Source organism: Phalacrocorax carbo, chromosome 2, assembly GCF_963921805.1.
Source record: "Phalacrocorax carbo chromosome 2, bPhaCar2.1, whole genome shotgun sequence".
NCBI lineage: Eukaryota > Metazoa > Chordata > Aves > Suliformes > Phalacrocoracidae > Phalacrocorax > Phalacrocorax carbo.
Window position 1 is genome coordinate 99,793,473 of NC_087514.1, and position 14,888 is coordinate 99,808,360.

The following is a 14,888-nucleotide window of genomic DNA, read 5'->3' on the forward strand; positions in this document are numbered from 1 at the left end:
TAGCCTTTAGCATGCCTTAAACTCCAATTTTGAGACTTCCTGAGTAGGTCTTTAGCATTTTTAAAAAGAAGGCTTATTTCTGTTAGAGTTGTTTCTTAAAGAAACAGTTATTTTATATGTGTATATCCCAAAGGGTAACCTTTAAAAGACAATTTAAATGCATAAATTAACTATATCCACAAATGAAAATAAAGTGTTAAGATTGTTAGCATTGCTGAATTGCTTGGGGTTTTTTTTTGTTTTGTTTCTCCCTTTGCTCTGGAGTTGAACAGATACATTTCATATAATCAATCTTACAATTTACTAAGCTGCATTGTGTCATAGGTCATTGTCTTAGAAGCTAAAGACAGAATTGGTGGCCGAGTGTGGGACGATAAGACATTCAAAGGAGTCACTGTTGGAAGAGGTGCACAAATCGTCAATGGATGTGTCAACAACCCAATGGCACTAATGTGTGAGCAAGTGGGTTCCCTGCAGTGGTCCTGCATTATCACTAGTGAAAAACTGTAATTTAAGCCAGGTTCGGGTGGCTGGGTAAGGGTGGGAGTCCTTTTTCATGACATGATTAAAACACTGTTCTGTATTATAAATAAACTCTGTGTTGCTGTTATATCTTTGATAACAGCTGGGGACAGAGAAGGGCTATAGAATGTTTTCGGGCACATTATGTAAAGAAAAACAAGGCGGCTCCAGCTTCAGAACCAGAGGAAACCACTTTTTTCCCTGTTTTCTGGAGATAGTAATGTGAAAGGTTCCTGGCAGACTTCCTCGGAGCTGAGAAAGGCTTTACTGTGGGAGGCTATTGCTATGTTGTTGTAATACATAGTTCTATGACCAACTTGCTTTTGCTCAGCCTCTATATTTCTAGTTCAATTCCACACAAGTTAAGGTGAATATGTGTAACAACTACTGATGCAAACACTGCGGTTTGATGATGTTTGTTGTTGTTGTTGGGTGGGTTTTGTTTTGTTTGGAAGCTGAATTCCTCCAAGTGGAACTTGAGTATGGATTTTGTTCAGAGAGGCACACAAATCTAGGCCAGGCCATGCTGTTTTAACTGTTTAGTGCTCTATAGTGTCATGAATAATTTTTTTTTTAATCATGATTTAGCTATGAGGTAAAGAGCAATGTCTTCTGAATACACATTGGGTGCCCATCCCTTTGTGGTTATTTGATGTCAGCTTTCATTCAAAGTACAACTGTATCTTGAGAAGAGATCTGCAAGTGGTAACCAATAGCCTAGAGAGATGTGAGGATATGTGAAAAACCCTGGAGCGCAGCCAAGTAGCAAGGAAGAAGTTAGCACTATATTTGTGCTATTTTCTCTAGACTGACTCTGTAGAACATAAAAATGTCTTTATTCTGACTTAACCTCTGTTGTGTGTTTGACACAAGCTGGACAAGCACAGCAAGATACTAGGTTTAATTCCAAATAATTTATTTCTTTGCTGGTTTGTTAATGAAATTGGCAGTAACTGGCAAGCAACGTCCTGTCCCTGAATGCAGGGAATTGTTTGGGCATCAGGCACCAGAAAGTTGTAGGAAAGAACTGATTTTAATGGTGATTTACAGAATAAGGTGAGGTAGAAATGAAGAGACTGGTTCATCGTGTTTGATTACCAGACCCAACATCTCTGTTCTAGTCCCTGGCCTGGCAGGAAAGTTGGAGATGAGGTTTCTGAGAATCCCTGATAAAGAAAAGGATGGAAGAGTGGGGAACAACAGTTTGTGGACAGTTAACGGATAGAAGGGTGGTTGGTATTCCAGTTTTAGGAGGATGAGAGTTTGAATTAATCTGACTAATTACTTGAAGTCCTGGATGTTTGTTAAGTGGCATCACTTAAATCTGAGGGATTCACCTTACTTTAAACAAGTTTGAGCAGGCTAGGCACTGTAGTTTTTCTATACTTAAAAAGCAATAAAATGTCTTTTTCTTAAGCTTGGCATTAAAATGCACAAACTAGGGGAGAAATGTGACTTGATCCAGGAAGGTGGAAGGATAACAGATCCCACTATTGATAAACGTATGGACTTTCATTTCAATGCCATCCTAGATGTCGTCTCTGAGTGGAGAAAAGATAAAACCCAACATCAAGATGTTCCTCTTGGTGGTAAGTGGGAGATGTACTGCAAAGTAAAGATATTGGCTGTGCTCATGGCGTTTTATGTTAAATAGGCTTTTACACTGGGCATTTTTACAATGGCTCTATGGAGATCAAAGGGAGATTGACTGTCATATACACATAGACCAAAATGTCACTTGTAACTTTTTAGGAAGCCTAATTTGAAGTCTTTTTTTAATACTGTATGACTTCTGATGTAGTGTCTTGTTTTCATGAGGTACCTTTTTCAGTATAACTAGTGGAACTAGCAGTTCAAAAGATTTGCTTCTTCCTGATGCACGGCTTAGCTAGATATAACTCCTTATACTTTTTGACTAATCTGTCTAAAAAGGAGCCTGATCAAAGCTGCCTGTTGGCAAGAACAGTCCCATCTCCATTGGTGATGCCTCCCACCACACTTACAACATGCAAGCATATTCAACAACAAAAAACAAACTTGCTCAGAAATGTTTGCCTCCTATGTCTTCTCAGCGTGGATTCTGTAAGGCAGAATTAGTAACTCCTATGTTCTTCATTGAAGAAATTTCTCAGCTTTTTTGGTTTTGTAAAAATTAAGCAGGATTTATCTGTAAGTATTCTGTATTATCTTCAAGTGTATTTTCCTTGAAATATCTTCAACTGTGTATTGATGATCACTGAACAATTAATTTCTCTCCTTTGAGACTAAATGGCTAGCCCAGCTGTGCTGCTGCACAGTGTGTTTCTTTTTTTTTTTCTTTTAAATCATTTTCACCTCTTTTTTTCCTGAAGAAGTATTTTTCCTTTTTGAAGATGATGATTTTACTAGGGAAACCTATGATTAAACAACAAAGTTGTATTTTATCATCATAAAGATCTTGTGGGTTTTTTTCTATGAGAAGAAAAACATCTTAGTGCAACTTAGTAATAAGCTTGAAAATCTCATGATCCAGAGAATAGCATATTGAAATGCAGTAGGACTTCTGACGAATCGTGATATATTCTTATTTTAAACATGTTCTTTCACAGAAAAAATACAGGAGATCTATAAAGCCTTTATTCAGGAATCCGGTATCCAGTTCAGTGAGCTGGAAGAAAAAGTATTACAGTTCCATCTCAGTAATTTGGAGTACGCCTGTGGCAGCAATCTCTCTCAGGTGAGTTTTGACAGCTGTGTCCTGAAGTGCTTGAGCTTCATAGAAAATAGTGTTGGAAGTAACACTGAGAAGTCATCCATCCCATGGCTCCAAAGGAAAAATCAGCTATCCCTAAACTGTTCCTATATCCCTAACCTGTTCTTTAAAAGCATTGAGGCATAGACTCCGGCGCTGCCTTAGGTCATCTGATGGGAGTTCATGACGTGCTTCCAGCAACATCCTCTTTAACGTAGAAGTTCAGAGTAGATGGTGGAATAGGGCATTTTGCTGAGGTGCTGGGTGGTAGGATTCACAGGAGAGTTGCTCTTCCTCAGATATTATGTGTGACTTCTGCTTCTCAGTTCTGTGTTTAAAAACTGAGGTATTTCTCTACCTTGCTAAGTATCTTGAATAAATGCATTTAACTTCTGAAGTGTTCCAACACCCTGACGGTGGGCCCCAGTTCACCACTCCTAGGTATTCTGTTGACTATATGATACTTGGCTTTCCTTGCAACTTCAGTTTTAACCAAGCAGGTTCAGGAAATATCAAAGTACGAAGTTGTTTGCAGTACATTATTTACTCCATCCTGTTGCTTGGGTTAAAGATGTTTAGGGCCAATTGTACTATGGTAATGGGACAGCTGATTGATATGTGCAGATGCACAAATCTGATCCGAACTGAGAAGCACACAAGAACATAAAAATCTGCAAGACACTGCTATACCCGGGCAGTCAGTGGAAAATATTTGGTATGTCACCCTTTCACACTTCATGAGCACCCAGGGGAAATAAGAACGATTTAACGTCTTTCTTACCTTCAATTTTAAAATCAAAATATGAAGCAAATGCAACTGCAGTGCTAGGAATTGGCATTTGAACAACAGTGTGAGAACTGCTTCAGATTTTTCGCTGCTAAGTGGTGATGGCTTAGTGTAAATATCACTGTTGTACTAACTAGGAGTTTGCAGGGGTGGGGGGAAAAGGTCAGTGAAAGATATCATGGAGGAACCTCTAAAGTGACAGAAAGATTCCACTGAGATTTTTTTTGTATCTTATTTTTCTCTTCATGTTGGGAAATAAAATGTTTCCATTTTTATTTTAAGTCTTAAGGCTGTGAAATCTGATCCCTTTGCTAGAGACAGAAAACTGAAATAAATACACTACAATCCACCTGAATTTTTGTACTACTTTCCTTGTTTCCTCTACCAAGCAGAACTATAAATTACCTGCTAGTGACTAACCTACATTGTGACATTTCTTAACCCAGCAATTCATATGTTGTATAGTGGCCCTAGGTAAATAAGCTGTTTGCTTTTGTCAGCATTCCCACACATTCTGGTGATACCATTTTTTTTCCAGTTGTGAAGGGAATTAGGGTGGCTTCTCCTAAACTGTGGGACTTTTGCTAGTACCCATGTCGCCTCACCAGCAGAGACACCTAGTTATGCTCTGTCCACAGGTATCTGCACGCTCATGGGACCACAATGAATTTTTTGCCCAGTTTGCTGGAGATCACACTCTACTAACTGTGGGATATTCTACTGTGATTGAAAAATTGGCAGAAGGGCTGGACATCCGGCTGAATCTCCCAGTGAGTCTGGAAAATGTTGATGCACCGCCTGTCTTGGATTGCTCTGAAGCACCCAATCGTATCTTTATATTCTTTTGGACTAGGCAGATCTGTGCCTGTGATTATTTAAATGTGTCTTTAAGAACAGAGAGGACAGAGGACAATTTCAGCATTTCTGGAACTCCTCTTTGAGTACTTAAATATTATAATATGATGAACTTACATGTTAGAATCATGATGATTTTTATTTTTCAGCTTCCATGGAGGCTTTTTTGTTTTTTTTTCTTTCGGTCTTTCTCTGGAAATTTGTGTTCTTCAGTTTCTAGTTTGCAGACTGATGCTGTATTAGCTATTCTTGTCTGAATTTGCACTGCATATGTAGATTTTGCAGTACAATCTTCTTCAATGTGTCTTTCAATAGGTACAGAGTATTGACTATTCTGGTGAAGAAGTACAGGTCACTACCGCAGATGGAACAGTGTGGACAACACAAAAGGTACAGAGTATGCTTCAAGATTAAGGATTTTAGGGAACACAAGAACAATATTGACCACAGTACATGTCCTTTTTGTCTTCCCCCCTGAAGACTATTTAGTCTAATTTCTCCCCACTCACAGATGAAAACTCATATATTCTAGTGACCCATATTTGGATGTCCTAGAGCCTATTTTTCATTGAGCATGCTTGAGTTTGGAGTACTAGTTGATTTGAAGAATTAAGCACTGTAAAGGTAGTACTAAAAATGTGAAGCAAATAGATTTTTATCTGGTCTTTAAAGTGACAGCTATGTTTTCTGCTTCCATTCCTTGCTCAGCTTTATACCATTTAACATGTGAATCTGCCTTGTTAAAATTTTTCCCTTCAGTATGCAGGGCTTGACAACCCGTATTTCTCAGTCGCCCTTATTCCCTGTATCCTCACCTGCTTCATGCTGCGTAATATAGCTTTTAGTAATTTTTAAAATTATACATAAACTTTATTAAGATTGGATTGACATCAACAGTGTTACTGAGCATATTTTAAAGAGAAGGGATCTGTGAAGAAAGAAGAAACAAACCAAAACAATGACCATCTTCTCTCCTTTCAAAAAGACAGTTTTGTTAATCTGAGAGCCACTTGACTGCAATTTACAGGAGGTATTAAAATTAGTAGCATGGTTAGCCACTCTGATACAAGCAATTCAACAGCCTACAGCTTAAAACCAGTGACCTGCAGGATCTGTTATCACCTGAATGTAAGGTATGTGTTTCCCATTAATGGGGAGTAAGACCAGATACTAATCTAGAGATGTCTGGTGAGTATGTATTATGCTGCATCCTACAAGAATAATCCAAGATAGTTAAGAGGATGCTGTGAGGCTTAAGTGCAGTATTCAGCTTTTGCTACTGTTGATTGTAATTATTTCTTTCAGGTATTGGTGACTGTACCGCTGGCCCTTCTTCAGAAAAATGCCATTCAGTTTAATCCTCCACTGCCAGAAAAAAAAATTAAAGCCATTAATAGTTTGGGAGCAGGAGTTATTGAGAAGGTAAGTAATTTCAGACTATATTTCATTTTCTTTTCATAGAAATATTGCCTGCTTTGTCCCTGTTGCTTTTGCTGCATGTTTCTCAGGATTTATTATGCATTTGGTTTTACATGTATACGGTAGTCCAGAAGAGCAAAATGCTATCAGGAATCACATGTATTTCTGTTTCTTAGATTTCCCAACTTAATGGGGTTTTTAAATAAATTGTTTGCAGAATCACTTCACAGCTTAACTGGTCCGTGCTTAATTTTGAGCAAGCCTTCATGATGGTCTTAGATCTTCCAAAATTCTAATAATAATACACTTATTCCAGGTTGTTTTGATATAAAAAACACATACACTATTTCAGAAGAATACTGAAAGTTGTGTATTTGACCAGTGTAAAATCTCCCACCATTTCCCAGTGCAAAAAGACCTGAAAAGATCCCTAGTAAGATGTGTGCTTAGAACAAACCAGTAACAGAAGTAATGCCAGAAACAGGATTATAACAATGTCAAAATTTAAAGGCAAGATTCAGAAACGCCCCCCCCACAGGATGGAGATCACAGAGTTCTACCTTAGGTTTGTAAAAATTCTGCTGAATTTTTTGAGCATTTTCCATAGTGGATTCCATTATGAATTTGATATTGTCTGTGCATTTGCAATTTGTGAGACTAGCATGTTTTTTTACTTCCCTGTCCCCCTTGGAGAACAGGGCCATATATTCTCTGTTGAGAATACAGAACTCTCGTAGAACTGGGTGTCTCTAATGGAGTGGAAAAGGGAAAAAGAATAACAACATCATATACCATATATCCAGTTATGGGTTTTGTGGCATGAAATGCTTTGATTCTACCTCTCTCTCTCATTCTCTTTCTAGATTGCCTTGCAGTTTCCTTACAGATTCTGGGACAGTAAAATTCAAGGAGCTGATTTTTTTGGTCATGTTCCACCCAATTCCAGTCAACGTGGGCTCTTCAGTGTTTTCTATGACATGGATCCAGAGGTATCATATGCTAGCTGTATTTTCTGTTAGCCCTTCGGAAATTCAGTTTGGAACCTAGGTGCAATAATTACTGAATAATGAGAGTTTTCTTCTTCCCTCTACCCCCAACAACTGCTAAAAGAAGTGGAAGCAGTGTTATTTATCAAGAAAAAGCTGATTGATACTTCACTGTAATAAATGGGAATGTTTTCCTAAACTTGAATATAAAATAATATAAAAGCAAGTAAATGCTTTTATTCTCAAACTATCTTGAAAACCAGTCTGTAATACCTGACTATAGATGTACTAATATGGGGAAAAAGTCTACCAGGCACTTCCAGTTCAGGACTTCTCTTCCCTTATTTAGATCAGCTAAAAATTCTGTTAAAAAGATCATGCTGGCTTACTAACACTTAGTGGCTTGCACTAGCCTGAGTAAGTATGTGGAGTGGCAGAAGACAAACACTGTTTTGTGTGAAACTCAGGTCTGTAGGGCCAGTCCCAAACTCACAAATTTAAAAACAAATTCAAAACAGTGCACTGACATCACGTTTCTCTTCCCTGCCAGTTCCACGCAGACACATTCCACATTTTTATCTTACCTTTTCATGCTTTTACAACAACTGCTGCTTACTCATTGGCAGCAATTAAAAGGCCATTTTGTAACCTCATGGCTTACTCCAAAAGGAAACCATCCTGCAGAGATTGTGCCCTGTTACTATACTATCTGTACCTTATGACTTTTGTTAAAGAATTTTTTTTCAATACTTCTAAGCTCATTCTACATGCAGTTCAGTGTTCTGGTGCTGTCCAGAGACACTAGATATAATTCTTAATTTGCCTGATAGCAGCTATCAAGTTTAATAATTGCCTGATGTAAACGAGAGGGAGAGTTCTTTTAAAGGAGTTGAGAACCTGTGTGCTATTCTATAGTCAGCACTTCATCTTTGAGATTTCTGCATGGTAGCAGATTTCTTGAAGTGGAAGAAAACAGCAGTAGAACTGAGCTTTCATTTCTTGGGCCAAAATCTACTGGTAAGAACTTAATATTGGCTTAATTCAAAACATATCTAACTAGTATTTAAATTGATTCTCTTTGTTACCACCTTTTGAAATTGGGAGTGCAGTTGAGGTGGAATTTTGGCATGGAACTGGAGCATAAGAGGTCTGTCACAAAGAACAGTGCTATAAATGTCAAATCTTTTGTTGTAGCTTTTAAATAGGTAGATAGGAAGTTTTCAGTTAATTCAGCAAGTTGTAAAAGGGGCTGACTGTAACACAGATCCGTGAACAAGACGTCAGAGGATGTTAGTAACTTGAGGATAAATACTGTAGAATATGCACCCTTTATTCTAAGGTATCATACCCACTTTCCTCTAGAACAAAAGTTGCTTTGCAGCTGAAAATCTCTTTGTCAATACCAATATAAAGGGCCTTTTCAAGCAATAATTTCAAAATTGTTAGGTTATTAAGTATCTCATATGTTAATGTCTTGTCTTTAGGGCAAACAAAGCATTTTAATGTCAGTGGTCACTGGAGATGCTGTGACAACCATTAAGAATTTAGACGATAAACAAGTACTGCAACAGTGTATGACTGTACTTCGAGAGCTGTTTAAGGAGCAGGTAAGAGAATCCTCTATTCTTAAGAGATTAATTAACTTGCCAACAGAGATGAAGCTTTTGACTGTATTACTGCATGATGTATAGGAAAATCTTAGACATTTTAAAGTATGTTTCTTTTTGTGTTAGTTTGAGGGAATATGCTTCCTTTGAGATACACAATGTTTGGTCTCTTGTGTAAAGAATGAAGTATCTTACATCTGTCTGAAGGAAAATGGTAATGAATTGAAAACCAGAAATGAACCATCATCCTTTAAAGTGCTTCTAGAAAGGAAAATTAATTAAAATCAGTACTTTAGGCAGGTAACACAAATAAACTTCTTACTTAGCTGTCGCTTTTTTCAAACTTTTTTTTTTTTTTGGTCATCACCGCTTCCAATACATCACAAAAGCTTTAGGCTGGATGAATTTGATTGTGATTCCCCCTCCTGCCACATAAAAAGCAACTGAAATTACAACACTCCAACCACCACCCCCAACCAAACCAAATTTCCTCATCTAATAAGAAACAACCCTTCCTGAGCTGTCTTGGGATGGAGGTACAGGCAAAATCACCTATCAAGGGCCCTAAATCCTGACTGTAAAAAAAAAAAAATTAAATAAAAATTTCTACCCTTTTTTCTCCCCTCCCCAGCTCATCATCTGGATAAAAACTAATAGGAAAATCAGAGAAACCTGGGGTGAGCAGAAGACTATCACTTAACAATATTATTTGCATTCCACTCTGTAGAAAGTAATGCCTTAGCTAAATTACTTAAGAGCGGTTTGATCCCAAGGAATGCTTGTGTTCATGTTCATGAGTGATCTCTCAAGTTCTACTGATGGTTCAGATGTTAGGATTAATGATCTTGGAAAAACGTCACCATTTGAAAGCCCAACTTTTCCTAGAAAACATACTTTTGGTAATGGCTTAACAGTTACCAGAATCATGCGCAATGTAAGTCCACATACCTGGTATTTTGATCTCATGAGAATGTCATGGTAGCAAACAGGTCTTTGGTTTTGGTGCCACTCTAGCCTAGAAGAGTGATTTTCGTGTCTGTGATTTATAGCAGCTGTGAATTTCAGTCTGTAACACAGCGGGATTTTCAAAGACAAGATAGCTTCCAGGGGTGTACCAGAATATCTGGGATGTCCATGAAGCTTGCCATACTTGGCTAGCCACTGTCTTGATTGCTTGAGCTTTAGTCTCTCATGTGCTACCTGAGCGGAATAGTCTATTTGTTGATACCAGATGTTGTGTAAGAGACAGCCAGGGGTGCTTCTGTTTACTTGTCACAAGCCCCTCAAGAGTAGGACACAGCTGTAGTTGACTAAGCCTTCATATAATTGTTATCCAGGCTCTTTTTGGTAGAGTTGTGTGGAGTTTGCATGCTGCAATGTGACAAAGAAAACACGGTATTACTGTCACGGCTTAGCTACAGACACTCTGACTTTCTGGTTTTTGTTTTCTCCCTGAACCTAGTTTTCAGGCCAGCTCATTTTCTCATCTTGCATAAGTAACTTTATTTCCCCATTGGAAAAAATTATCTCCAAAATGAAGGCTACATTTTGAGATTTAACAAGCAGAAGCAGAAAAGAGTCATGCCATACCAAGATGGAAAGTGCTTACATTATACATACAAACATGTTGAATGACGTTGATATTGGTATTTTGTCTGCTTGCAAGAGTACATGTGTATTACGAGGATAATTTTCTTCTCATGTGTAGTTCTAGGTATATTACAATATCCAGATTTGTTGCATTCAGAATGGTGCAACTATGATGTTTCAGACATCAGGCAAGTCTAGCAAACAAAATTATCTTTTTGGTTAGTAGTATAATAAAGAAAACTAGAATTGCATTCTGGAATGTGATCTGTGTCATAATTATACTACATACTCTAAAGATGACAAGAAACTGTTTATGAGAAAAAGCTAAGCAATTATGAGCCTTTCTTTGCACTGTGTAACTCTTATTTTGATTACGCAGGAGGTTCCTGACCCAGTGAAGTTTTTTGTTACTCGATGGAGCAAAGACCCTTGGCTCCAGATGGCATACAGCTTTGTAAAAACAGGTGGCAGCGGGGAAGCTTACGACGTTCTAGCCGAAGACATACAAAGAAAAATTTTTTTTGCTGGTGAGGTAAGTATCTTTGTCACTGTTGATTAAGGTTATTGGGGCACTATTTCTTATGGAAGGTCATCTTTTGCTAACCAACACCGTTAATCTAGAAGCAGCATATAAATACTCTGTTATACAAATACGCTAATATTTCTTGATTTTTGACACAGAACCCTCTTTATTCATATTACTATTGGGCATGGAAAGTCTACGAGATATTTCAGGTCAGGAGTGAACTGTGTAACGGATAAGTGCAGAACATGACAAGCCTATCCAATCCACTCCTATTTTTAGTCAAATTGTCTTTCTGTTGCTCCACTTCTGGGTAACGTAATAAACACATACTGCTGATGGTGTAGGTGCATTCTATACTGGAACAGAACTTCTTACCTGCCCCACTAAATTGCAGATGGCAAAACAAACCACTAATTTTGCTAGTTGACTTGCTTGCAAATTTTGAAGTAGCTAAAATTCTTAAATATTTTCTCCTAAATTCTTTAAGTTTTCCATGGCTTTTAAAAATGTTGGTACATGCTTAAGGAAAACAAAACTTTTCAACTGAAATTCTATCTGCTCTAATAGTTTTCAAAACAATTAACTTTTTTTTATTTTAAATGCAGGCCACAAATAGGCACTTTCCTCAGACCGTTACAGGAGCTTACTTGAGTGGGGTCCGAGAAGCAAGCAAAATAGCAGCATTTTAAGTATTGCAATTTTGTGTTTATAAGTATATTTTTACTTGTTTTCTGTGAGTAAAACTATCTTCAAGTTTCCTATTTGCTGCCTTTTTCCTAAGTGGTACTTAAATAGAATATGGTACCTGAAGATAAAATCTTCATACTCCTTTTCCTCTTTCTCCCCTGCCTCCTCTTAGGCCCTAATGATATATATTGTTGGGGTTTTTTTTCCAGCTAAGGTATTACTAGCAAGTGTGTCCCTGGCCACAGTTTAACTAACAGAACTTTTGTTGAGTCCTCCTCTGTAGGGCTCAGGCTATGCTATTGTAAACCTTCATTTCAGAAGGTCAGATTAAAACAAGACTAAGTTAACACACAGCATTAAAAATGCTGGCAGTTAATAATGATGATGGGAATTTTCCACTAACTGTGCTTCTCAGGTTGATTTTGCTCAAAGGAGTCCAAACTTGCTCCCAAAAGCCTGAATAGGCTAGACAAATTCTAGATCTATTGTAGGAAGGAACCCAACTATCATTCTTTCCACTTGGAATGAATAACCTTTTCTATATTACTTTTCATATTCTTAGCCTCCACTAAGTGGGCTTTGGAATATCAAGTTTGTTCCTTTGAATCAGATGGCTGAAACAGTTTACAGTGCAATCTTAGAAAGGTTATTGTAGCTAATAAAATCGTGAAAAATAACTTTTACATGACTTTAAAACACTTTGAAATATTCTCTCTGCTACTTTTTCAGAGAAGCCTATTGTAACAAGAATAAGTTTAGATTTGCTTAGTGCTTCTGATCACTGTAGAAACAGGACAGCTTAAACATACTATATTTCCATGATTATTTTGAAAACAAACTTCCAAATTCACTTGGGCTGAGTAGAGGAACTATCTACTGATATGAGTGCACAGTGGGGGGTGAAGGACTATATGGCTCATTCAGCTTTTATATTTAAAAAATAAGTGAAGATGAATGAGGAAAAATACTAACTTTTATGAAGGGCTGAAATAAGGTGGCTTGCACTTTGACTTGAAGTTTTTCTTTTTCTTTTATTATTAAAGTATTATTAAAAACAACTTGAGGGAGCAATTCAATAAGGACTAAACATCTGTCTAATAGCTTTTCCATGGGACAGGAAGAAAATATTTTTCAGTAGAAATGAAGCAGACACAACCAGGATATCTGTGGTAATACTGTTCCATTAAAATGGTATTAATGAAAAGAAATTAGAACCAACTTTTAGATCTCTTCCCCTACACACTCCCTATAACTTTACTGCATAGACCTCATGATTTCTGGAAGGAAAGTAAGCACTTATTCTCCTCCCCACCCCCACTCTCATGCACAGGCTCTTTTCAACCTCTTAATTTAAGAATGACACAGCAAAGTTTTTTTTTGAGTTACAGTGCTTATTTGCATAAAGCTGTATCCTTGGAAAAAACCCAACAAGCAACCTTAAGAAAAATCCTACTGAATAAAGGCAATTCTTTAAATACCGAATATTTTGGTTTTAGATTAGCAATGATATTGTTAAATACCTTTATTTAATCTCTAATTTACAAGGTGAAGATGTTTATATAACTAGAAGTTTTTTCAGATATATATTCTGTTCTGCTTCTTAAAGCTGAATTATATGAATAGAAAAAGTGGAACTGTTGATAATTTTCCTCTACATAAAATGCTAGTATGTACAGTTCTAAAGTATTTCCAAGTAAGAAATTGTAATTTAAAGGCTACAGGAAAGCAAGACAAAATGCTCTGATGGTAAAAGATAATCAGACATCAGATTTTGCTTTTGGTAATCATTTGCACTTTGTTAATTTCGTGTATTACAGGCCAACTTATAGCATAACTAGGCAAGATGGAGAGCTGCAAATGTTTGAGTTCCAAGTTTCTTTATCATATATGACAAAATTAGTAGAAGAGCTTCTGAAGGTAGGAAATATGCTTATTACTGCAAGCCCAAAACATCATATTCTGTGGCTGCTTCAGCTGACCTTGGTCAAAACTTCAGTCAGCTTAACAACATATAAACACATGACATTTTGAGTAGGAACTGTCTGGAAAGTTGAGCTCAGCATCCATTTCTGCAGTCTAAAGTTTTGTTTGAACATGCTTGATTTTAGGCATATGCTTCCATCCTGATAGTTTGTACTTGGGGTTTTAAATCTATTTACAACTTTGCAGGTAGATAAATGCTATATTCTAGAGAATAGAGATGGACATGAACAAATACTGTCACATTTGGCTTTAGCTGCTGCACACTTCTTATAGCATTAAAAAAAGGATAACATGATAAATTTACCAATGGCCTAGTCTATTAATTATTTGTATATTATTTTAATGCCAAGGCACTTAAACTGTGTTGTGCTGCACTTAAGTTTGAGAAGTAAATAAAATAAGTATGTTCCATTTTAATTTACATTCATTTGAAAATGTATAAGCACATCAGGCTGGTTCTGAGACTTCGTTCTTTAATGTTCCCCAAAATTTTTTTTAATACCTATGTTAAAATTTATTTCAAGCATGTATGTGTTGTGTTTAATTTATTCCCTGAAAATAAAGAACTGGGGAATGTTTTCTTTGAGTAGATTTGTTTAAATGTTACCAAAAAGATTTGAATGCAGAGCATGATCTGTTACACTTCAACTCTTCTGTGTGACTATGTTATGGCAGCAGAATAAAACTGGAAAGTATCCACAGGATGCTCATGTTTCATTTGTTTTTTTCCTTTAAATTCAACTACGTTCTTGTTACATTTGATATTGATTTAAAGATTTCATTTTAGTATATTCCTACAGTTAGACAATTCATCACAAATGCTGCTCTACAGCCTTCTCTGAGCTCCAAGTACTGACTTTCCTGTTATTTGGACAATGCCATAATAGTAAGTGTCTTTTGCCTCAAAGGTTTACAAAGTCAGTCATACGCTTCTATCAGATTATTTTCCTTAGCCAGAGGAAATGATAATGGTTTAGGAGGACTGCCTATAATTTTAAAATAGTCAGAAGAAATCACCGGAGAACCACTCAATGCTTTTTACTGAATAATTGTAGTTATGAATACTTTGTAGGATCATGGTCCCCAATGCTTCCTACTAGCACAGATCACTATAAGCATGTGTGAGCCTGACTACATACCCAAAACATTTAAAATACAACAACGCATTCTGATAATGCTTATCTACATTGCTCTT

General features: G+C 36.9%; 1 protein-coding gene across 3 annotated transcripts in view; it reads left to right on the top strand.

Annotated features, from left to right (window-relative positions):
* The window catches only part of KDM1B (lysine demethylase 1B), a 29,309-nt gene extending 14,912 nt beyond the window's left edge, over window positions 1–14,397 (top strand). For 2 of the 3 annotated variants that reach the window (XM_064443677.1, XM_064443675.1), the window contains exons 13-22: window positions 325–462; window positions 1,940–2,111; window positions 3,111–3,238; window positions 4,679–4,810; window positions 5,211–5,285; window positions 6,201–6,317; window positions 7,178–7,303; window positions 8,785–8,907; window positions 10,877–11,029; window positions 11,629–14,397. In XM_064443677.1, coding sequence (XP_064299747.1) covers window positions 325–462; window positions 1,940–2,111; window positions 3,111–3,238; window positions 4,679–4,810; window positions 5,211–5,285; window positions 6,201–6,317; window positions 7,178–7,303; window positions 8,785–8,907; window positions 10,877–11,029; window positions 11,629–11,712 — 1,248 coding nt within the window. In that variant the 3' untranslated portion in view covers window positions 11,713–14,397. The remainder of the gene's footprint in view (window positions 1–324; window positions 463–1,939; window positions 2,112–3,110; window positions 3,239–4,678; window positions 4,811–5,210; window positions 5,286–6,200; window positions 6,318–7,177; window positions 7,304–8,784; window positions 8,908–10,876; window positions 11,030–11,628) is intronic. The other variant, XM_064443676.1, reaches the window with a different exon arrangement.
* The last annotated feature ends 491 nt before the right edge of the window (window positions 14,398–14,888 follow it).